Here is a 24,596-nt window from a genome sequence, read left to right on the forward strand (position 1 = left end):
AAAAATATATATATATATATATATATATGATAAAAACAAACAAACTAAAAAATATTTTTTATAAGATAATGACAAAGTAAATGGAAAAAGTACCTCAAATAAGACTGAATTCTGAGATTAAAGTCTGAGTTTTCCTCTTTCGACTTTGATCTCTTTTAAAAAAAACATTAATATATGGCTCTAATCCTCTTCCGTAGTTACAGCATGTTATTACATACACCTTAAAAACACATATCAGTGCTCAGATTAATTCAAACATGTACCAAATATTGCGCTCCTTAAAAAACAACTTAGTGCACCAGTAAATTAAAAATGTAAAAGTATTATAAATATATTGCACATTACATAAAACATAATAATGACTAATTGCAAATGTCAAATATACAATATAGTATTTATTTTATTGACGTCTCATTTGATTCAACAGCAAAATAACAGATCTGTGTGACCTTTATACAAAGATGGGGGGGAGGGTCTAAAAAACTTGACAAAGCTAGTGATCTGCAGGTGAACAGAAAAAGCACTGTGTCAAATTATGGCTCTCTCTCTCTCTTGCAGAGCAAGTTTCAGAACTTAAAACGTACAGAGTCAATTTATACTGGTGATCAAACAAAAAGCAAAAAGCAACTGATCTAAAAGGTAAAGACACAAATTAGATGTTCCGTCGAGATCAGCACGACTAATCATCGCCTCTGGTTCAATCCTGTCAGATTTTTCAGCTGTAAAAACACAAGACATGCATTAGATCACAGAGCACAAATAATGGACTGAATAAATAGATTCAAACATTATGTGTATGATTGTTAAAGTACACAAAGAAATTGGAAAATAATTTTTAAATAATCAAAACAAGTTTTTTTGTTCTTTTTTCTTTGCTCCATTTGACAAAGAAATCATTAAAACTAAAAAAAAAATCTGGTTTGTGGACTAAACAACACATTTGAGAACATCATCATTTCAAGGTTTAATAAACACCAATCAAGATTTTTCAACATTTTATGGGCCAAACAGAGTTGTTGATTATGTTATTTGCAGCTCTAATAGAAATTTTAAGGAAGATCAATGATATGATCACTCACGGTTACAGCAGCTCCCACCAGCCCCTGCACAACTGCTTCACCAGTCGACTGCACCTACAGAAGTGAAACACACTTTAGCGCCTAAAGAACAACCAGGTTAAAGGTAATCCAAAGACAGTTTAACAGCACATTGTTTTCACTCCTTTAATAGTCAACTCCTTGTGTTGTATTTATCAAAGCAGGTTTATTCAGCAGGAGAAGGTTTGTATTTATTCCACTAAAGTAAGAAAAGAGAAGATCGTGTTTCCAAGTATCAGACTTTAACTTAAACTATATTAGAAAGTGCATTTTACCTGTTTGGCAGTGGATGCCATGTTGACTACATCCTGAATACGGTTGTTGAGGAAGTTCCATGTGTCCTGGAAGTCTTCAGAGGAATCCTGAACCATCACCAGTTCTGTCGTGTTGAAGATGCCGGTCAGCACTGCCCGCTTGGTGTACCAGTTCATCTACATGAGAAAGTAGTTGGTTGGAGTTGGTACGAAAGCTCACATCAGAAAATGACTTTCACTAGGACATTGCAAGAAGCAGATATTACGACAATAATGAATTAAAGCAGCAATGAAACATGATCATATATCAGCTTACTGGCCTCTGTTATTTTTCATTCTGTTTTTCTATTGTGATTGGAATGTTTGCATCACCAACTACTTATCTTGGTAAACTAACTCCTAATATTCAATTTACAACAGTTATAAAACTTTTGAAAATGCAGCTAAAATGTATGATTCAGTGTAATGGAAACCAAGCTCATGTCATCATTTACAAATGTCTCAATTTCAAGGGCTGGAAAACTCAAGCAGCACAGGTGAATCAGCATGGATGGTGCCGCAAATAAGGGCTTTGAAAAAGGGAGGGGAAGTAACCTGAACGGAGGCAGGCCGGATATTTTGAGGATGGTGATGAAAGGGGGAGAGGAAAGTGTGAGCAGAAGAAGGAGGGGATCGAGGGTGATGGTATCCACTCACGTCTGTGGATCGGTCTCCAGCGTAATACCACATGTCGTCCACCATGTTAGACAGGTGCTTCAGGCTGTCTGGGATGTTGTGAGGGAGGAGCAGGATGCTCATCGCCTGAAGACATGGACACAAGGAGGAGGATCACATGTAGTTTCTGCTTCATGTGTGGAGTGACTGGTCAAAATGCACACTGTACCTGTGGCCACGTCTGAATGTAGGGGATGTACATCCTCAGTCTGGTCTCTACAGCATCTCTTAGAAGGTCAGAAGTTTTCTTTGGTCTGAAACACATGCGGAGGAGATGAAAGATAAAACCTGAAGTTTTATACTTGGAGCTTTTAGACGCTTTTACTTTATGCCAATTCTGACCTATATAGTGGACTGATAGTGGGCATACGTACTCAGCCTGTCCCAGCTGGATCTGCTTGTGTTGTTCAGCCAGGATCTCTGTCAGCTCTAGGTTGCACTGTGCAATGAAATGTAGGACCAAGTCTCCAGCTCCATTGTTGAACATACCAGTGGAAGCAGAAGACAGACCCAGTGTCTGGCGCACATACACATACACAAACACACACACACAATTTGAAATCCTCACTGACAGTTGTGCCTATAATTTAGTTTCATTCTTGTTTCTTTGTTTATTTTATTCATTTATTTACCACTAGGAGTATTTTAAGAGAGCTGACGGGACATGAGTGTACAGTGATTTTAACAATGAGCTCACCTCAGCACCAGCTGCAATGGCTTCCATCGACCAGCCGTGCTCCTGGACAAACTCCAGAGAGGCGCTTAGGATTCGAGCTTGAAGCTGTTCTTCCGTTTCGTATTCTTCACCCTGCTCTCCGCTCTGATCCTGGTAACTTTACAGAGACACACAAAAAAGTGATGGTTTAGCACAAACACTACACAGGGGGAGAGAAGAGTACTGGAGCTGAGGATAAAACTGAGGAAATGTGTCTCAGCTGACCTAGTGTTTGTCTTGAAAGCCTCATCTGCTGCGAGGTCATCTGCAGATTCTCCCTGTGAAGCTGCTGTTGTGTCCTGGTCAGTGGGGTGAGCCTGGTAGTGTTCATGATAGTTTGTGGATGAGGAGGATGGGGGTTTGTCAGATTTGGATTCGTCCTGAAGCCTCAGCGCTGCACAGTGGAATCCTCTTCTCAGGCTGCTGCACCTAGGACTTGTTGCTGTTGGTGCCACCAAAGCTGGAAAGGGCATTTTTTTAAGCTTCTCAAAGACAACCAAACTTCTTTGTGAGACTTTTTCTAGTTACCCACAAATACCTCTTTACTTTTGCAGTACTTTTCAATAAACAACAAATATATAGATCTACACAGGTGTACTGATAATATGCACAAACATGGAATGGCACAGATAAATACATACATACTACAATATTTTACAAGTAAACCTGCACATCTCACACACACCAAACATTATATACATATGTACAATGTTATGAATGGTGCAACATACACTCATAATATTTGCTCACACATGCAAAGATTATTGTATGTGTGAGTAATTGTGTGTGTTCATGATTATTTTTAACATTATCTAATGTACTGTTATATTATCTAAAGATCTTTGGGCTGTTTCTTGACAACAATGTTTTTTGAATAGTCATCGTCAGTGACAAAATAAATCAGAAGAGTAAGTTAATTTAGCCACCACATGTAAAGAATGAACTACTTTTTTATGCAACATATTTTAACAAGAAAGACTGATCCACTGATAGTTTAACAAAAAAGTCAACAATAACTATTATATTGCAGATATGGAACACCAAATTCTGGTTCAAAAAGTCTCTGTTAAATAAATAAATGAATGAAACATAACAAAACCATTTGAAACATTTGGAATGTAATAATAAGTTGTTGATTTTTTAACACAGACTGCACACAAAACCAGTTCAGCACAAACTACAGGAAATAGATAAATTAATTCACTGCGTAAAGGTATGAGTGATATCCTGTATATTTTAAACTTTTAAACTAAATGTGTAGAAATGTATGGGATCAGATTTGTTTCTGTCAACTGTTAAAAGGGAGAAACTGAAAATGTGACGTTGACACTCTTTGGTGAATACTGTATTGATGTGCACAAAGTGCATTTCCTACGGAACATTGTGTTAACCTCATGGAGGAGGATTTATCACAGGGGTTTCTTGTAAACATTTAGATAAGCACACAGTTGACAGCTTACATAGGCAGAGAGAAAACGCCCCCAACTGCAGGACCATGTTTACCATGCAAAGCATGTCTAAAAAAGTGTCCATGTCAACAAACATATAGCAGCACAATTAACTGCCTCACACTTTATTTTGGAAGCTACAATCGTCATAATGTTGCCCAATTCTGCCCTTCACTATCACCTTCTATGGCAAGTGACATTGGCATGGAGAGCTAGCGTTAGCATTGGTCATGCTAAATTCTCGCGGCCAGAAAGCTAAAGACGCGACAGTTTAGGAACAATTTCGCTGGTCTTTAATGTTAAGCGAGAGGCTACAAGAGACACGACGGGGCTGTCTTACCGCCTCCTATCCCCCGGAGTGCCCTTCCAGCCCGCAGACCTCTCAGCAGCGCCGCCATGTCCCGCTGCACTGAGAGGCTTTTTTTTTTTTATTAACAAAACAGCTGCGTCACTCCAGCGCGACTCAGTTGACACACGCAAGCTAATCAAGCTCGCTAAAATAAGGTCGAGATCCCAAGGATATCACCTTCAACATAAAACGCTTAAAATATTTATGGCCGAAGTTACAAATCAAATAACTATTCTAACATGGCGCGAGATGATTTTGTGTCACGTGTTGGTTTTTGTATTATTGACACGCGACGTGCTTAACAGATGCGTGCAAAACAAAGAACGTTTCAACACGTAAATAAAAAGTACTTTGAAAGTATGAACCGGAAGTAACTTTCACAATTACTAAACTCGGCACATTTTACAGCCATAGTTCAACTACAGTCGAGCAGGTAGGTCACCGAATTTCATACACGCAGTTGAATTTCTGTTTGAAAATGAATCTATCCAAATTATTGAAGAACTAATGTTAGTATATTTTAGCGGGCAGTCGTGGACTGTGTCGGGCGGCATTTCGCAGTGTTAACAACGGACGCGTGCGCCTGATAAGCACCGGTGTCTCCTGTGTTGTTTGAATCAGAAAGAAGTCACTACTAACCTTCGCTTTTCACCAGAGTCAAGAGTGAGCGGGTCCGCTAAATATCAGTTAGTTTAACTCCTTAAATAGTGATATTTGGTGACAGTCAGCAGGAACTGCGTGAACTACGCACTAATCGTATGTGTTGTCAGGCTAGCTGCTACAGTGGGGCCAGGTTGGGTTCCGTAAATAGATAAAAGTCATGTTTTTTCACTGGACTGACTGTTCTGCTGTCTTCATTTCTTGCTGAATTTGTAAGACGAGTACCGTTATTTAAGGGGGAGAACCAGGAACCAAAGCACATCCTGTGACATTAAAGTTCTTCAAATCAAACCGCAGAGAATCATAGAGAAGCAAAATCAGCAAACAAAGCAAGTGAGAAAAGACAATAATTAAATGGTCTCTTTCAGTCTTTGAAGCCCTTTATTTACTTTTCCCACCACAGTTTTTAACACTGTAATTATATAAACAGTGTCTGGCTTCATCTTCATTTAACATTGTTAGAACGTCGTGGTGGAGACATTACCACCAATTACCATCCCCTCCTGTCAATACCTGTCAAAATAATCGCAATGAGATCGTCCGGTCCTACACTGCAGTGACTTCAGAGACTCTTAACTTTCTTTCAGGAGATCATGGCAGATCTTGGCATCAAATCAGGAGACCAAGTGCTGATTGTTTGGGCTCAGCCCTCGACACCAGCTGACCTGAAACAGTATGCAGAGGAACTGGGAGCCACCATCGGTGCAGATGGAAAAGTGTCAGTGGAAAATATGGAGAGACTGTTGATGTGTGAGTGACCCTGCTTCACCACAAAATTGATGCTTTGACTCATCCCCGTGTTACAAATACAGTTTTGACGTATGAACCTTTATTATTACTCTAATGTGAGGAGTAAAAGTGTCTTTCTTCCCCTCAGCCTCTCATCCAGCATCTACCTTTGACTGTGTGTTGTCGTGCCCTCTGGCCGACAGCTCCTCCATCCACAGTTTAGAAACTCTAGCAGAGTTGGCCCGAGTGCTCAAACCTGGTGGGAAGCTTGTTCTAGAAGAAGCAGTTACTGGTGAGATATGAAAGATGTTCAAAAGTAAAAATGCTGAATTTTTAGGCAGCAATTAATACAAATATTGCGTGTTATTTTACTTGAATTCAAAGTCAGGCAAAGTTAATTAAACGTTCTACATAGGTTTTTCTTGTCCTAATTGCCTTCTGTTGTGTTTTCTTTCTCTTCTCCAGAAGCTGAGATGCTGCCTGTGAGGACTGCTGATAAACTGATATCAGCTCTAAAGATGTCCGGCTTCATGTCGGTGACTGAGGTGAGTTTGAGAGGATCCAGCACAGAACTGCAAGATAAAATATGCTTAACTTAACTTCAAAATGAGTTGGGGTTTTTTTAATCCTCTGGTTTGACCACACAAAATAAACAAATGTCTTGTGTGTCAACTCTCTCGACTTCTTTTTATGCAGGTCACAAGAGCAGAACTGAGTCCAGCAGCATTGAGCTCGTTGAGGACAGCCACTGGTTACCAAGGAAACACCCTGTCTCGAGTTCGCATGTCAGCCTCCAAACCCAACTATGAGATGGGATCATCCAGTCAGATTAAACTGTCCTTTGGGAAGAAGACAGCGAAACCTGGTGGGTTAATTCTCAGGTTTTTTGTTTTTAAGCAAAAGCGTTCACTTGAATAAATCTGAATAAAATATTTCAAATATATATATATTTCTATGGTTACAGCAGAGAAACCTGCTCTGGATCCCAACACTGTCAAAATGTGGACACTCTCAGCCAATGACATGGATGATGATGACGTGGTGAGATATTACTGTATCCCTTGGCACTACCTCGTGTGGTAGCCCTGTTATACTCGGACATGTTTCACGGATAAAGACTGAACCTCAGTCACCCCTCAAACCCTCAGAGAAAAATGGGGAGAAAATAAAAATAATTTTCACCTCAGCTAGTTATGTGATTGAAGTATATTGATATAGACTTTTAATACCTCACCTACTTCCTGTGACTGAAGTTTGTCTTTTCTTTGCGTAGGATCTGTTAGACTCTGATGCTCTGCTGGATGAAGAGGACATAAAGAAGCCGGACCCATCTTCTCTTCGAGCCCCCAGCTGTGGAGAGGGAGCTGAAAAGAAGAAGAAAGCCTGCAAGAACTGGTGAGGATGTTGTCATGATTGTAATAGCTTCAATCAGTGTTGGAGCAGTGAATGATGCGTTGTGTTGTTTTTTTGTAGCACATGTGGTCTTGCTGATGAGTTGGAGCAGGAGAGTAAAGGACAACAGAAGACAGATCTACCTAAATCTGCATGTGGAAGTGTGAGTACATTTTGGCCTTTTCTTGTGAACACATGGTAATTTGTTTTTTTGGGGGGTTTGACAGACAATGATTTCTCATCAATCAGTCACAATAACTTGTTTTTAATTATGTCATTCATTTGATCGTTTTTGGCAGTGTTACCTTGGCGATGCATTCCGATGTGCCAGCTGTCCATATTTGGGGATGCCAGCGTTTAAACCAGGAGAGAAGATTGTACTGGACAACAACACACTGACGGACTCTTAGACCTCACACTTCAAAGCCTTACATTCCTCCTTTTCCCACTCATCCTGAGATGCCCCAGAGAAAAAAACTGCCTATGAATCAGTGACCGATGTATAGTGTGGTTGATCTGCCTTAGTCGATCTCAGTGGGATTGCTTCAGTTCGATTGAAATTACAACACAGTGTGTCCTCCATGTCTGTCCAGCTTTGATTTACATGCTTAACACAATTGCACTTGCATGTCACCTTCAAGAATTTGACATTCAGTCTTTTAACAGTGGTGGTGGTGGGATTTGAATTTAAAAGACTGGTACTCCCGCTGATGTGGATCTGTGAAATTCACATGGACGGGTTTCTATGAAGTATCTAAAAACATCGAGTATGATTTGTTTTGTTAATTTTCCTTCATATTGTTTAGCAGTATAATTTACGCATTTACAAGAATACAAACTGATGTAGTTCAGGCTTAATGTATATAAAAGCCAACATGTTGGCAATAAGAGATGCTGATCCCTTTTTATGTTTCAATCTTAATACAATAAACAAAAGATGGACATGTTTATACTGTGTTTGTTCCAGGAAACTGTTTCAGTAAGTTTAGTAAGTTTATCTCAGCATGCTGGTCCATCACGTTGCCTCAAATAACACAACATGAACAGAATCTAATATTAAGAATGGAATATTTGATCTGAGGAGCCTGATCAGCTTTAGACAACCGACATGAAATTTGTTTTATTCAGAATTTCTGTAACAATACATTTGGTTTTGCTAGACCAGTGACCTAGAAATGAAAATGATCTGCCAGTCGTGTCTGGGACATGTTCTTCCTGGTTATTTTTGTACTACATAGCACATATCCTTCATCTGAATCCTTAACATATGTAAATGTATATTTGTAGTCATGATCATAAATAACGACAGCTTTTATCATCCACAGTCTAAGAAGACTAAATGCTAGCCAGGTTTAGGGTAAGAAATGACAACATTTAAATATTCATTCATTGACCTCAGGTGAAAGGTAAAGTGCATCCAGAAGGCACACAGACAAATAACCATTAATACTAATGATTAATTACTTGATTAATCAGTTACTAAATTCATTTAGTGATTATCTGGCGACCTGTCCGGGGTGTACCCGACTTTCGCCCTATGTCAGCTGGGACTGGCACCAGTGCCCCCATCCATGACCCTCGTGTGGAGGATAAAGCCGTAGAAGACGGATGAATTTATCAGTTTAAGTGTTTGTTAAAGAATTAAAAAAGTTTTTTCTAATTTCTCAGCCATCTTCGGGTTTTGCTCCATATTAGACTGACTTTTGGTTTGTGGACAACACAAGACCTTTGAGAACATTATCATTTCCAGGTTTGAGACATGCTGTTAACATTTGCTGACATTTTATGGACCAATCAATTCCTCGATTAATCTGATATCTATCTAAGGCACACAATGCTGAGCCTCATTAAATATGCACTCAAAAAAAAAAACATGAGGTAAAAAAAAGCGCAGTGTTAAAAGAGTTAGTTCTTCATTCAGTGATTGTTTCACATCGCTGAGACCCGGTGCTGAAATCCATCTTAATATCTCCTGAACTAGGTTCAAAGGTGAAGCTGTACGACACTGCAGTTCTGCCGTCACCTGAGCTCTCCCACGGTGACCTGAAGAAGTACACTCCCTGTTTCCTGTGTCGAACCCACTCACAGTCGCCCTGCAGGAGAAGGCAGGACAAGGCTTCATCAGATCTTTGTCACCAAACCCCAACCCCTCACAGTCACCTTTTACTTTTGCAGAAAACTACAGAGCCGCTGAACATGAGCAGCAGCTACAGATCTCGATCCTCCGAGCTTTATAAATAACACACATTTTGAACTGAATTTCTAGCAGCAGCGAAAGTAAGACTTTTAACAATCAAAGACTCTGCCCTTTCAACATAATAAAGCAGCTCTGTCATCTGAAGTAAATGTACTGAGTCATGACAGCAGGTTCAATGCTCATCTAAAAAGCTGAGATACAGAATAAAAAATGGGTAATATCTTAAAATAAAGCTGTTTTTATGCCCATTTTCAAATTGTGGGACGTGACATGAGAGAGGAACAGAAGCCGCAGGAGAAAGAGTATATATAAAGACAGATACCTGATCATTGATCGGTCCAGTCAGACCTGCACTGACGGTGATTTCACTGGTTAGTTGATATTCCATCCACAGCGCAACCCCATGACAACGACCCTCTCTGAAACAGACGTTTGAACACTGTAAACAGCTGACCACTGGTGATGTGTGGAGAAAAAGCTCCATCTGTTGATGACTGGACAAGGTGACGAGCTCAGCTAACCTGAAGTGAAGGTTTAGTTGTTCTGTGATTCATAATGTACTTTTTTATTACAGCAAATATCCTTAAACTGGTGGTAAAACAAACTGAAATCGCTGTACCTTATCCTTTTGGAGACGGACAAATGGTTTTTTCATCACAGATACAATATCCATTTTTCATGAACATTAAAGTGAGGAACGCATTTTTTACAATTATTAACTAAATGTTGCACTAAACATAATCATTTTAACTTTTCTTTGTAAAAAAAAATGTCTTACCTGTTTAAGAAAACTGGTTGGCAACTAACAATATGTATTGATTTGTGTTGATGCCTGTTGAGATCACACTGTGAATCTGTACCTTATGAAAGGCAGTGAGCCTTCACTGCAGATCGGCTGCTGAGGGACACACTGCGTGAAGTCAAAGGTCATGACGGTTGCAGACTGCGTCAAAGCACGGCACGGGTACTCCCACAGAGGGTGGGGCTCTGCTTCGCGGGACTCGCGGAAATCCAAAGATTGCTGAAATAATCAAATGCTACTTTTTACACTGTAGTCTTTGAAAAAACGTTAAGTGAAATAAAAAGAAAATGTTAAAAATGTTACCTGGACCATTTTATCCATGGGTGTGACGTCAAAGCCCTCACATGTTCCACATGGCGCTCTTATCCTCCACAGATCCTAACAGGCACAAAAAACAGGGGACAACAGAAGTCACTTACCTTTAACAATTATATGATCGACTTTCTGTAATGGAGGTAAATATAAAATGTGTACGTATGAAAACATTCTCATTTGTCCCACCTGGAACTCCACAGCCACCATGTGAAGTGTGGCAGAGCAGGGCAGGATGGTGGCGTTGGGCTGCAGAAAACCTGCCAGCGCAGTCCGGCAGTACCAGAAGAACAGGGAGTGCCACGGTAAGAGGCTGGTGCAGAAGTGCGGTTCACCCATCAGGACTGAGATCTGTGCAAAATTAAACAATATACTGTATATGTGGTTGGAATATTTGTAACATAGAACGTTATGCATGAAATAGATTGAATTCCAATACATTACAAATGAGCCAGTACAATTACTGTCAACAAATGTCACATAAACATTGTCACAGCTGTGCACGCCCCCTGCTGGCCCTCTGTGCACAGAACTAGCATCAGAGTTCCTACACATTTTCCATTTCAAAATTCCATACTTTTCAGACTCAAATGTCCAGACTTCTCTGAGGATTTTTCAGTCAATATTAAACATCTGAGTACCAACTGTTAGATGCTTATTGTGTAAATAAATGGTTTTTATTACGACACGTATGGAAAATAATAAATAAATGAGAATTAGAGTCAGTAACAGTAACCATGGTACTACTTATTCAATAATCATTCTAAAGCCAGCTGTAAATGAAGTCTCATATCATTTACAGGTAGGCTATGTTGCATCAGTAACTTGTTTTGATTTGTATATTAATATATTTAATTTTAGAATGTGAGATAATGGTGTGGAAACACAAACATTTTTGCATACTTTTTTCCCTTTTTCCATACTCATCCAGACCTGGAAATTACTCTAATTAAATTCCATACTTTTACATACTTTTCCATAACGACAGCTTTTATTATCCAAAGTCTAAGAAGACTAAATGCTAGCCAGGTTTAGGGACAGAAATGACAACATTTAAATATTATTCATCTTCACCTCAGGTGAAAGGTAAAGTACACCCAGAAGGCACATAGACAAATAACCATTAATACTAATGATTAATTACTTGATTAATCAGTTACTAAATTCATTTAGGGATTCACTGGCGACCTGTCTGGGGTGTACTGCTGCGTAGGAACCCTACGCTTTTGTGTAGCATAAGACAGGGATGCTCAATCTCAATGAAAACATGGCAGTCAGCTGGGACACAAGGAAAAGCTGATTTTAGCTACTTAATTAAAATGATCTCATGCACAATCTATACCTGCTTAAGTCTATGTTATCTTTCTTCATTTGAATTTACCTACGTGACACAAATAGATCTGCGACTCCTCCTGTGAACTAAAAATGCTGTTTTTCTCAAGGGAGTTTTCATGCTTTTACAGATTTGATCATGTACAGTTTTGTCTTCTACGGTGAAGTCTGACTCCAGGTTGATTGACTGTTTACAACCTGTAGTTTTATTAAATGCATAGTAAATTATTTAAATATCAACAAAGCCACATCAGCACAAAACACAGCTAAACTAAAAGCTTGTTCCCAGAAATACCTGTTCTCCTTTCAAGTCACTACTGGTCAGCTGATCAGGCTTCATCTCCAGCAGCTCAACAGCCCCTTTAACCATGTTGGCCTCCAACACCTGCGGAGAAACATCTGTAGTATTAAGCACTTCCTAAAAGGAAGGTAGGAGGTTTTGTGTTTTTATGCTCTGAGGCACAATTTTAATAATGTAATATACCTGCTCAATAACCTGTTTGGACATTCTAGAGTTTTCCAAACTGAAGACCTAAGGGGAGACGGGAGTAAAAACAGGCAAGTCACCAAGAAAGTAAGAGTTTGAAAAGGTTAAGTGTATATTAACGAGGTCAGTGCTGCATCAATACCTTCTTGGCTCCTAGCAAGTGAGCAAACACAGGAAGCAGACTTCCATCACTGATGCTAAGGCATGTGCTGTCTTCTCTCAGAACCTGCAGATAACACAGCGAGTGATGTAAGTAAAGTTCACATGAATAACCCGTCTGGATTCACTGTGTGACTTACGCTGCGTAGCGCGCGGATGAAGCTCTCTGTTCTCCGTCTGTCGTTGAGTTCTCCGAAACGAGGTCGAGTCCACAGCAGGTGAGCCTGGCAGGTGCAACACGGTCGAGATGGAACCGCTTCAGTCTGTCGGCTGAGGACAATAACAATAACAGCCAAGTTTTTTGGCTAAAAATACCAGAATTCTAATTTAAGCTTTGTCTCTGAGCTGCTTTTACCTGGGAGACTGCAGGCTGTACCACAGACTGTAGTCATCATGGCAAACAGTCAGGCTCAGCTCCTCTCCTTCCTTCACCACCTTCTCCACAGGCAGGAAGTACACACTCTGCATCCAGTGGTCCCGCCACTAACACACAAGAACAAAGGAGTGAGTGATGGGGAGCCTGAATCAAGACACAGGCTCACAAATGATGTCCTCTAACTCACCGGAGCCGTCTTTGGCTGTGAATACGTCCAGCTAGGAGCCATGGTGCACACGATGCTTCCACTGGGATCCATGTCAAGGTCCCACCAGGACAGGATAACCTGGGCTCGACCGCTGGACTGAGCAACAAACTGGGAACAGTAAGAGTGGAAGGCACTGCTCACCGGTTTACTGAAGTCAACACTGAGGGGGGAAAGAAGGTGACGAGAGATGTGGGAAACACAGTAGACGGTAGAGATTAAATAAAATACAGTGACCACTTTTCCTGTGATGAGATGAACGATGTCATATTTATTGTCAATGTTGCAAGCTAATATGGTGTTCATTTTTAATTTTCCTTTGGTGCAATTATAATAAATTAAAAAATAATGAAAGCGGTATAAAGTGTCAGTCAGCTTTTCGTGTGCACTGGCGTCCATTCACTGAGGCATGTCTACAAAATCTGATGTGCAATTTTGTGTCACTTAGATGAGTTCGAAGCCTCATCCAGGCTCAGATTATCCATCTAATCGATCGTGTGGTATAATATACCCATTTCCTATTTTATTTATTTACATTTAGTGAGTATCTTTAATCAATTGAATGTAGAGCTGAAACAATTAATAGATTATTAATCAAAATTAATCGTCAACTATTTTGATAATCAATTAATCGTTTGAAGCTTTTTTTCATGATTAAAACAAGATTTCTGATTGTTTTAGCTTCTTAAATGTGAATATTTTCTTTGTTTCTTTGCTCCACATAACAAAGAAATCATTAAAAACTGAATAATTTTGGTTTGTGGACAAGACAATTTTTTTATGGACCAAGCTATTAATCGTGAAAATAATCGACAAATTAATCGATTAGGAAAATCGTTATCATTAGTTGCAGCTCTAACTGAATGTCTCTCTTTTATACCTGAACATGGTGCACAGAGGACCTAGCGGCGTGAAGCTGCTGGGTGGCACCTGGCTCAGCTGGATGTCACAGACTGAATGAGCTCCAGCACAGTGGCCAACAGCAGGTGGAGGGACCAGGCGGACGTCTTCCACCTCCACCGGCTGCAGCTGAGCCCAGCTCCACAGTAGCTCCGACTCCACCAACTGAGCGTAAACGGTGGCCCGATGAGGAACTGCCTCGCAGCCTTCCTGCAGAGGTTTAGCAGCACAGTGTGGGTGAATTTCACATCTTGGCCTTCATGAGAGCACTGAGAAATGGAACTGCAAAAACACACACCTGGACCAGATTTTCATGAGCGTGTTCATAGCTGGGCAGTGCGCCTTCCCCGATCAGTTCTGTATCAAACAGCTCCGTTACCAGGACATTGGCCTTCATTTGCATATCACCATCTGTAATTAATGACAAATAAAATCTTATGAGACTCTGTGACCACGGTCTCTTAGAGAAAATATTAATGTGCTGTATGTGTGTGTGTGTGTATCTCACCAGGCCCCACAGTGACATCAGTGGAGTGTTTGTTGATAATCTTGATCCTGTCAGAGAAGCCATTCTTCTCCGCGATGCACTGAGCTGCTTCAGCCATGGGCTTAAAAACCTGCAGAGTGTAGTGAAAGGAACAATAAAGCCAACTGCTTTAAATTTTTTATCCATTATAGAAAACAAACCCTCAAAACCCTCTCCTTCAGCCAGGTATTCTTATACTTCAGTTATGACACTTAGTCAGAAAAATGTACCTCCACAGCATAGCAGAAGTCAGCACCAGCAGTGAGGGCCATCATGGACAGTAGGCTTGTCCCTGTCCCGATGTCCAGGATGATGACCTTCTCACCGCGAGCCTTGACTCTGGCCACAGCTGCACGGATCCCCTGGTAGTACTTCTCATTCTGAAAAGAAGCAAGGACGTTGACAGAGTTATCAGAAGAGTCTATAGTGGGCTGCTTGTTCATTCTCCATCAGTCATACTGGTTTGATTTCCCCTCATCTTGACAGCCTAACCAAACATAACCGGGTATCGTCTAACCCTAACTTTAAACTAAACACAATTCACATCTAAATCCTAACTTGAACAAGAGCCTAAGAACTGAGGTTCTGCCTCATTGGGATCAGGCTTTGGGCTCAATGAGGTCTACTGGTCCTGAAAGAGTTAAGAAAAAAAGGTATACACACACACACAGAGTGTAATGCTGTTGATCTTCAGCACTTACTCTGTCATGATCATGCAGCATGTCAGCGTAGCAAGACCTGAAACAGAAAATATTAGGAGAGTGTTGAGAAAAAACGGTCTCATGGCTATTGTACACACACAAACACACATACATACAAAGTGCCATGTGTGATTCCTCTGATTCAGAGTTACCTATGGTAAGCCATTTTAACAATTAATCACCAAGTGTGACTGTCTGGAATTACCGTTACAGACATCTGACTTTATTTTGCCACATTTATGGGAAGTGGTTTTAATATTTAATCGGTAGATGACATTCACTACCAATATCATTCTTACTAGTCAAAACTACAGTTACAGATATCTGTAATTCACTTATTAGTCACTTTTGACATTCAAGTGTATGGGGTTTCTTATTATATTGACAATTCAGTAGAGTAATTGGATATCTGTAACTGAATTGTAGATATCTCTAACTACAGTTTCAGGTTATCTACTGCACATAATTCAAGTTCAAGATATCTTGAATTATGCTCAATTGAAGTTATCTACATTGTCCTTTTTAGACATCTTGAATTAAGTTTCAGAAAGTCAGAGTGAAGTTGCAGAAATCTGGAGTTTGAATTGTGAATAGTCATAATGACGTTATTAACATCTGAAACTGGAATTAGATATTGACATAATTATCTACAGGATGTCTAAAAAGGACAATGTTGATAATATCACTAGTCATAATGAAGTTTAGCTAAACCCCACACACATAAATGGCAAAAGTAGTTTAATAGTTAAAACAATTCCAGGTACCGTATCTGTAACTGTAGTGTTGACTAGTAAGAATGACGTTGCAGAAATCATTAGTGAATATCTTCATGTTAAAACGTATTGTCATAGTTACCTCGCTATCTCCTGGTGATAATCATACTCCTCACTCTCCTCCACCCAGTCTAAAGCTCCCGTGGTCGGGTTGGCTCTTCCGCAGAAGGTCTTCATCTGTGCTGCGGCTGTTGTAACACTCCGCGACGCTCTACGCTTCAATAAAACCTGTTGTTTTTTTCTGTTAATATACAGTTTCAGCCTGAAAAGTAAGTGAATTACTGAAGAAGCGTTGTCACCATGGAGGCGGCCATTTCCCCCCGTACGTCACAGCTTTTCTTCTTCTTTGTATATTTTGTCGGACTTGGGAAACCAACTGTTGGATAGTTCATTACTGCCACCTACTGTAGCGGAGGGTATATATATATATAACACAATCTAGCAATATGATTTATTATTGCTGTTTAGCAATTTACTCTATAACTTCCTACATGTGTAATGTATAATTAGCAACAAACAATTGTTTATTCAAAATTCAAAATAAATCATTCAAAATAATTTTGAAATACTGACTTAATATTAAAAAAAGTCATTATGTTGAGATTATTTTTGGATAAGGCTTTTCATTATTATGAGTTAAGGCAGGGGCCTCAGTCAAACGACCTGGGGTCCACGTGAGCTTAAATTCTGGTCAGTAGGGGGCGCTGAAGCGAAGAATAGTCCAACTGGGTGGGGGAAACACCTGTTCAGCCTGGGTGGATGATAGTATTTTAAAACTATATCCCAATATTCCATCATGATATCTCAACAACCACAACAACAACTTTTCATGATTTTTTATGTCATTTCAAAATAAAGAAGTTTGTTTTGATACGCAACAACATTATGATTCACAATAAAAAAAAAAAACAACAACTGTAAATTAATGAAATATCAAAAACACATTTAATTAACGGGCCACATAAAATTGAACGTTTGAGACCGATGACTTTTACTTAACTGATTTTTGCATCTTGGGGAAATTTTGGGGAATTTCAAGCGTTTCTGGTGCCTGATAATTCCTCCACAAACCTCTGAGAGTTGGACACAAACAGTGAATGCGATCACACGAGACTTTGTGACGTTTATTTTCAAATTAAAGCAAAATCTAGATTAGAGATACATTTCATACAGAAGGAAAGTGCTCGTGTTTTAAAGTTAAAAAAAAAAATATTATATGATTTGATAGTAAAATATAATTGATCTTTAATTTACAATGCAGGGTAGTCAATTAGATTAAATAAATAATCTCAAATATATTTCATATTTCACCCTCTTTGTCAGTGTCTTTCCTGAGTAGAAATCAATGCTACGTGTCTTTTTCCATCAGATGGGCAGTTTGTCACGAAGAGGGATCTTCTTTTTCAGGGTCAGCGCGGAGTTGACCTGCTCGGCCGTCAGCAAGCTGTGCCACTGAGCCACCGGCCGCCGCGGGTTGGACAACATGTCGGCCCAGTGTCTCAACTGGTTCCCCGTGGCATCACAGCCCAGGAAGATCTTCCCCATGGCGTCGTTTCGCGACACGGCGTCGTGGTCCCACACGGAGATGACCAGGTTCACCCTCTGAGGACGACACAATAACAACACAACTTAGTGGATGGATCTTTTAGTTTTGTTCATGAAGTGGTGAAAGGAGGAAAGTATTGTTTCACTATGATGCTTTGTTTCTTGTCAGAGGATACTAACCTGGATTTGATCAAATGTCACGTCAAAGGTGATGGATTCGTTGTAATAAGGGTTCAATGTCTTCTTTTTAATGGACGTCTTCCTTTTCTTCCACTTCCTCTTGTCCAGAGCCAGCTGCACCTTCACATACGGATCTGCGAACAACACGTGAAGCAAAACCACTGTCTGAACTGAACATAGCAAAACTATGTTCCCATATAACATTTCATTGTGTAAGTGCTAATCTCAAAAAGTCAATCAATTAAAATATTAAAAAAAACCATTGAAATCTATTTGTTGCCATTTTTTTAAAAGACTTTTGTTTTTGACCTGTTTAAAAAAAACTCTTTTGCATAATTAAAGTTGCAGGACAGGAAGTTAGCCAAAAGAGGACATCACTGACTGCAGCTTTAAAGGTGCCATATGTAAGAATGTGGCCAAAAACGGTTACTACATTCTAATTCAAAATATCGAGGTCTTATCGGTTTCATTTTGTGACGTAACTGGCAACCCGTGGTTGCTCGGCAGCTGAGACTCTACTGACTGCAATGATTGGTAGACGGCGGTAGGTGGCGCCAACATGATTTCATAACATAAACATGATTTGCAGTCTGCAAAATATTTTGTCTGTGCTGTTGTTGTTGGTGAGTTCAGTTTGTTATATGAACATTATTCCAGAGTCTCTGTGACATATTAGGAGGATATATATATATAAGGCCAGTTGCTTTAGATTTATTACATAATGCACCCTTAAAACATGTGTAAAAGAGGTAAGGCAAAAGAAGAAAATCTAACTTAATACATTCACATCCATAGTTTAAATGACTGATATTTGTAACTGTAAATGAACACCTCAGAAGATCTCAGGGATATAACTTGTAATAACACAAACAGTCAGTCTCAGTCTGACCTGATAATCCTCCGATGTCCATCTTCTTGAGGTTCTTGGCCTCCAGGATCACCACGGTCAGTTTGCCGACAGTGGGAACGTAGCGCAGGGAGAAGCAGATCTCCCCCAGCTCCTCCTCCTGCAGACACACAGACACACAGACAAGACAAACATTACGACATGAACAGATCGAAAGCAAGAGTATTTTCATTACTCTCTGCTGTTCTGCTTCACTGCAAACCTTCTGAAATGCTGTAACGTTACACAGCACGCTATTTTAGAAGTAAAAGCATTTTTTATGATATTTTAAGTAATTTCAAAATAAAATGTTTGTTTTGATACGCAAAAAAATATGATAAAGAATAAACACATGGAACAAAGAACAGTCATGTCATTTATTTTAAGTAAGAATCAGAATAAGAATCTGTATTGATTTACACATACAAGCAGTTTGACTTGGTGTTTTGGTGCATTTTTAGAATTGAAAAGAAAACCTAAGATATAAAAAGATGTATACAGTAACACAACCACGAAATACGTACATAAGGTGCAGTGGGTTATTTTGTTTAATATGGATTGGGTTAATATGATGCGTAAACCTGCATTTGTTAACATTGATATAATAACGTTGGCTGTATTGTGGGCTAATATTCAGTGACATGTAATGGTGACACTGCAGAGTATAACAAACAGAGGACTCTCTCACTCACTCACTCACTCTCTCCACCCTTTCTAAAAACTACAGTGACCTTCTCATAGCAATAATTAAAAGGCTGTGCCAGCTTCCACTTTAAAATGTTAAATGCATGCTGACTAGTTAGTTTGGGTGTGTAAGACAAGTCCCTAAGGTGCAATGTACAAGTAAAAAAATTAATAACATGAATACAAACATACTTATAGGCAGTATATTTAATTCTGCCTCTTAAATGTGACACACTGGACCTTTAACATGTTGACATAAAGTGAAGCTCAAAGCATCATTGTGTAGACTCTTAGAAAAAAGTGTTCTTCTACAAGGGCTGAGGTTCTACCTGGAACCATTTGTTTCTGAAAAACCCTTTCCCCGAAGAATGGGTTTTTCAAGGGTTCTTGGTAACACTAATGGTTCCAGTAAGAACCATTTTGATCCAGAGAACCCTTTAAAACCCCTTTCCCGAATAAAGTGTTTTAAAAGCGTTCTTGGTGGAACCTTTTAGCCAAAAAGAGTTCTCCTATGAGGACAAGCTGAAGAACCTCATATGGTTCTACTTAGCACTTTTATTTCTAAGAGTGTATAGATTAGAGCCCTGCGTCTTACCTCAAACTTGGCGGGCTCGCCGAGGTCCTGCCACTCCTCCATGACGTGGTTCCAGTCGACGTTGTTGAGCTGCAGCCTGAGCTCTCCGATGATGTTGTGTTTGCCGAATCTGTTGAAGTCGAACACCTTCAGCACCGCGGTTGACTTCAAGAGGGAGGACTTGGAGATCTGGGAAAAGATCACTCTGCTTATCGGACGTTTTCAACAACAACCGAAGATATTTTGATGGCTATACGTGAACCGAATCCATTTCTCACGCTGTAGGAGAACTGCTCGTTGAAGACCGGGTTCAGTGTGTTTCTGAACACTTTGGTCTCGCAGGTTTTCGATTTCTCTGGACAGATGTAGACTTTGACGTACGGGTCCGAGCTTCCACCCAGGTCCATGGCCTTCAGGTTGCTGGCCTTTTTGATGCCGACTTGGAGCTGAAAAGAGAAGAAAACTTAAGTAACTCACTGATTTTTCTCCCTTTATATCATATGTCATATTGTGTCAGTTCGTTTCGGTGCTTATAAGACACCAAGTTGGTGTTTATTCTCAAGCCACATCACAATGTGGATTTCCTTTTTCATTTTAAAATGAATGAATCACCTCAGACAGAGCGGCGTTGTACTCCAGAGAGTAGAGCAGCTTTCCTCTCTCCTGTTTGGTTGAGCCATAGTCCACATCTGCCACATCCGGCTGCACCTGTCAGGGCAGAGAAAACACATCAGGGGGGGTTTGGCTACACGTTCTGACACCCCGATCATCACCAGTTTATCAGACTGACAGATCGACATGAGCTCACCAGAGCCGTGGTTGTGTTCTTGTTCATCTCCGGGAGGTTGATATTCTCATTCTTCTTCTTCGACTGCCTCCTCTTCTTGTTTTTACAGCAGCATTTGGCGCAGATGCACAGGCAACAGATCACGATCAGCAGAATGGCACACGCGATGATGATGTAGATCGCCCATCGAGGCACTGGCCGACAACAGACAGAGTACAAGTACACACTCTAAGTTAAGTTTGTTATCTGTGAGGCGTGGACATGCACACAAAACACTGCCGTAGTATTTAAAACAATAGGTTCATACACGTCTGCTAAAAATGGTATCGTATCGTGGAGATTCTGATATTCTGATTCTCTCACTTGTATTAGAGTATATTACTTTGACGTCTTTTTGACGTGGTGTGTTTTGGTTGTGAGTGGAGTGCGTGTTCAGACTGGTGACTTACAGGGAATCTTGTCCAGCAGGTCATGTAAAAAACCTGCAACAGCTGGAATGGTGGTGTTAGTGTTGGTGGAGGTGGTGGAGGTGGTGGTGAATTGAAATATTACTGTCGGGTCAGCTGTGACCAACGGAGTGGGTTGAGAGGGATTTCGTATTGGTTGATGGATGGCAGGCATGATGGAGACGAGGAAGAGTTCTAGAGGAAAAAAAGAGAAGAAAAGTGTCAATCAGTGTCAGATGTGACTGATCAAACGCTGGACATTAACACTTAAGGTATAAGTTCAGTATTTCTAAACATTGGTCCTTTTTCTATCATCTAAATCTCAAACAACCGCTTAACCCTCCTTTAAAAAAAAAATGACGAATTTGTTCCTTGTGGCAGAAAATGTCACCTTCCAAACTGCTGTAAAAACATTATATATTCATATTATTTTCCACTTTAAATTAGTCAATCTTTTAAAGCCACCTCAGCCTGAAATATAAATATCAAATATTAATACTATTTTCAAGATTTTATTCCTTTAAAGGCTAGTATGTTTATACAACTCCACCCCCAAAAATCTACAATAATTTCCATTTTCTGCCGCTAGGAACAAATTAGTAAGTTTGTGGGTAGCTTAGCCATTTTAGGCTAATTTGAGGAACTGAGATGGCAGTTCTAAATCTTTCCAGAAATGAATATTTTCTCACAAATATCAATCCAATCCAATCCAACTTTATTTGTAAAGCACTTTTGACCGAGCCAAAGTCGCCGCTAAATAAGGTGCTACCTGTCGTAGCTGCATACAGGTGCAGCTAAATAAACAAAACAAAACAAAACAAAACAAAACAAAGCTGTAAAATTGAGAAATTCACCTCTGAGGCTAAGGCAGGTCGTCAAACATCTGAAGGCTGATGACTTTAGCCATGTATGAATGTTAAAAAAACGCAATGGACAGCAATTAAATGACATCGAACCCTGGGCTGTTCAATGTCATGTCTTAAGGAAGAAGGTAAGTTCACTTTTACCACAAGAACCTAACCACGACACTGAAGAGCCACTGACTGTACGGTAGTTTTGAGGCTTCTCAACAACTGTGTCCGTACAGTCAAACAAACATTACAGTTGTCTCACTGCTGCTGGCATTTGTGAGAGGAATTCCACTCTGGAGGCCTCCACCATGGACAAATAACAGCAGCATATTAACAACCCACACTCTGATTCACTGTCTGATAACACGACACTCGAACACGTTAAAGTGAAGACTCCTGACACTGACTCTGCTCCTGACTGGCTACAGAAACATCCCAAACAAAGGACAGTTATTGATTTGATATCTGAACTTTGTGGAAACCTTGTGAAGATTGATTTTATTTATTTATTTATTTTTATTTTTATTTTTTTACTATGACACTTTGGCTGACTGAACTGAGGCTTTGGGTTCACATAGAGAAATGACGTTCAGTAAAAATCCTTTAGAAAGTTGCTGGATCAATGAAAAACCTTCATAACGGTGAAAAAGGAACAGAAACATCCTCACAACTCAGAACTCCTATTCAAAGGTTTCTTTTCATTGCCAGTCACTGAATAGAAGCTCAAAATGTTCAGATGGTTTTGTTACAGAGTCATATCTGAAGATTACTTTAAATACCTGAAGAAAACAAGGACGCGTGATGTTCCTCTACTCTGAAACTGAAGCTTTTCTCTTTCCATAAAGCAAATGAACATCTTTCGCTAAAACTGTCTAACATGAACTAAACAGGGGTGTTTTTTTCCCCTCCAAATATCACAGATCAATGCAGTGAATGAAGTATTTTACTCACAGATGAGGACTTTTACAGGAATGTGGGAATCACTGCTCGCATCAACCCCGAAAAGACGAAACATTTCTGACTGGAAAAAATGGAGAGGAAGAGGAAGGAAGTGGCGTCTAATGGAGAGACCGGGCTTTTCCCAACAAAATAACACACACAAAAAGGGTTTGATCACAGAGGAAATGTCTCCTCCTTCTCTCCATCCATGTCAAGGCTGTTTTCACTGCAATCAGCAGGGGAAACGGTTTCAGACTCTTTCCAAAGATCTGCTCCAGCAGCAGTGAAAGTGGACTATCTGTCTTCTCTGTTTTTATAAAGTGCTTCTCTACTCTTGATGACCACTTCAAATGCTTAACACTACAGTTTCTCACACAGTTCCATCAACAGCAGGGGCTGTCAAACTCATATTAGTTCAGGGGCCACATACAGCGCAATTTGAGCTCAAAGTGGAACGGACTTGAGAAAATATAATATAAATGCAATTTTAAACAACATTATGCCTAAGTTTACCACCTCACATGAGTGTTTACTGATCCATGTGGTGAACTGCAGAGGTGAGAGACTCCAGTCACGTGACTTGACTCGAGTCCGACTTATAGATCACAAATTTGAGGACTTGAGACTTGTTTGACTTAAGCTGGTAAAAGACACGACTTAGACTTTGAGTAAAATGACTGGAAACGACTTGACGATTTACATTTTCTCAAATATCGAGTGGTTAACGTTACAATTTGTTTTTGAAAGACGTAAAAAACATTGTGTGTCTGCTTTTGCAGCCTTGCGTGCAAACCTGGCAACCGAGTGACACCAAATACCACTCCGACACTTCAAATCCCGCAAAAAAAGTCAGTTGGTTCAGTATTCTTTACATTACAGTTGTATGAAACCAGAGGTGATTCTAATGTCTGTAGGGGCCCAAAGCAAAATTTCCCAGGGGGCCCTTCCAACCAGTGTTCATCACCATTATGTTAGAAATAATCTGACACCAACAAACAATGTATGAGTTCAAATTTTTTTTTTTTCTAAATGAATGAAATAACATGGAAAACCCTTGTAATTAAATAGTATGTGAGAATATAAATGTAAATAACAATAAAATACTGTAAATAGCTTTTAAGAAACTATATGTCAACTGAGATGTCATTGCAAATCGCCCATTGTTTTTTAAGGGGGATGGGAATGCGCCTGGTCACTGCACATTTCAGTAAAAACAACCCCCAGGCTCAGAGTGTCGGGGGCCTCGAATCGACTCGGGGCCCCAAGCAGTTGCCTGCCTTGCCTGTTCACAAGCTGCGCCTCTGTATGGAACTATGAAGCAGTCCTTACATTGTATGAGTGTTTGTGTTACTGATAAAAAGCAGCAGTTCAAAATTACTTTTTTTTTTTTTTTTTTTACACATATTTAAATGTGGAATATCTGGTTAATCATCGTCATCTTCTATATTCATACGACTTGACTTGTAACTTGCTTGATTTAAAGCAGGGTGAACTGGGATATGTTGGGATTCCCATATTTACATGGAAACTCCTATTAAATTAAAGTTCAGATATACATATGTTAAAGGTGCCATAT

General features: G+C 39.8%; 4 protein-coding genes across 5 annotated transcripts; 1 reads left to right on the forward strand and 3 right to left on the reverse strand.

Annotated features, from left to right (window-relative positions):
* Nucleotides 1-387: 387 nt before the first annotated feature.
* coq9 (coenzyme Q9 homolog) lies at nt 388-4,710 on the reverse strand. 2 transcript variants are annotated; one of them, XM_083893394.1, is made up of 9 exons: nt 4,569-4,710; nt 3,006-3,240; nt 2,763-2,898; nt 2,440-2,582; nt 2,235-2,319; nt 2,048-2,152; nt 1,373-1,528; nt 1,080-1,133; nt 388-719 (listed from the first exon to the last, which is right to left on the reverse strand). In XM_083893394.1, the coding sequence occupies exons 1-9, from the start codon at nt 4,624-4,626 to the stop codon at nt 684-686; spliced, it is 1,008 nt and encodes a 335-aa protein (XP_083749520.1). In that variant the 5' UTR covers nt 4,627-4,710; the 3' UTR covers nt 388-683. The 2 variants fall into 2 exon arrangements, with proteins under 2 accessions (XP_083749520.1, XP_083749519.1); XM_083893393.1 differs by having other exon boundaries at nt 1,946-2,152.
* A 1,120-nt stretch (nt 4,711-5,830) lies between these two features.
* On the forward strand, nt 5,831-8,248 carry ciapin1 (cytokine induced apoptosis inhibitor 1; the record flags this gene model as incomplete). The annotated part of the gene is made up of 8 exons (XM_083893166.1): nt 5,831-5,987; nt 6,115-6,258; nt 6,432-6,511; nt 6,663-6,831; nt 6,931-7,007; nt 7,240-7,361; nt 7,440-7,521; nt 7,658-8,248. 8 exons carry the CDS (start codon nt 5,831-5,833, stop codon nt 7,766-7,768), a joined length of 942 nt encoding a protein of 313 aa, XP_083749292.1. The 3' UTR covers nt 7,769-8,248.
* Nucleotides 8,249-8,742: 494 nt separating this feature from the next.
* prmt7 (protein arginine methyltransferase 7) lies at nt 8,743-16,305 on the reverse strand (the record flags this gene model as incomplete). Its single annotated transcript, XM_083893153.1, has 17 exons — nt 8,743-9,451; nt 9,878-9,974; nt 10,416-10,576; nt 10,661-10,735; nt 10,859-11,020; nt 12,297-12,386; nt 12,486-12,533; nt 12,631-12,714; nt 12,788-12,917; nt 13,003-13,130; nt 13,211-13,391; nt 14,109-14,338; nt 14,427-14,539; nt 14,637-14,745; nt 14,885-15,034; nt 15,356-15,392; nt 16,211-16,305. 17 exons carry the CDS (start codon nt 16,303-16,305, stop codon nt 9,272-9,274), a joined length of 2,070 nt encoding a protein of 689 aa, XP_083749279.1. The 3' UTR covers nt 8,743-9,271.
* A 1,188-nt stretch (nt 16,306-17,493) lies between these two features.
* syt8 (synaptotagmin VIII) lies at nt 17,494-22,410 on the reverse strand (the record flags this gene model as incomplete). The annotated part of the gene is made up of 9 exons (XM_083893753.1): nt 17,494-17,730; nt 17,854-17,987; nt 18,743-18,860; nt 20,019-20,186; nt 20,276-20,443; nt 20,610-20,705; nt 20,806-20,978; nt 21,234-21,425; nt 22,344-22,410. 9 exons carry the CDS (start codon nt 22,408-22,410, stop codon nt 17,494-17,496), a joined length of 1,353 nt encoding a protein of 450 aa, XP_083749879.1.
* Between the last annotated feature and the right edge of the window lie 2,186 nt (nt 22,411-24,596).

Source organism: Microchirus variegatus, assembly GCF_963457635.1.
Source record: "Microchirus variegatus genome assembly, chromosome: 8".
Taxonomy (NCBI): domain Eukaryota; kingdom Metazoa; phylum Chordata; class Actinopteri; order Pleuronectiformes; family Soleidae; genus Microchirus; species Microchirus variegatus.

Coding starts and splice junctions, on each gene's coding strand:
- coq9 (XM_083893393.1), bottom strand. CDS start 4,626: ATGGCGGCGCTGCTGAGAGGTCTGCGGGCTGGAAGGGCACTCCGGGGG. Junction 3,241..4,568: donor ACTCCGGGGGATAGGAGGCG/GTAAGACAGCCC, acceptor TGCCCTTTCCAG/CTTTGGTGGCACCAACAGCA. Junction 2,153..2,234: donor ACATTCAGACGTGGCCACAG/GTACAGTGTGCA, acceptor CCATGTCTTCAG/GCGATGAGCATCCTGCTCCT.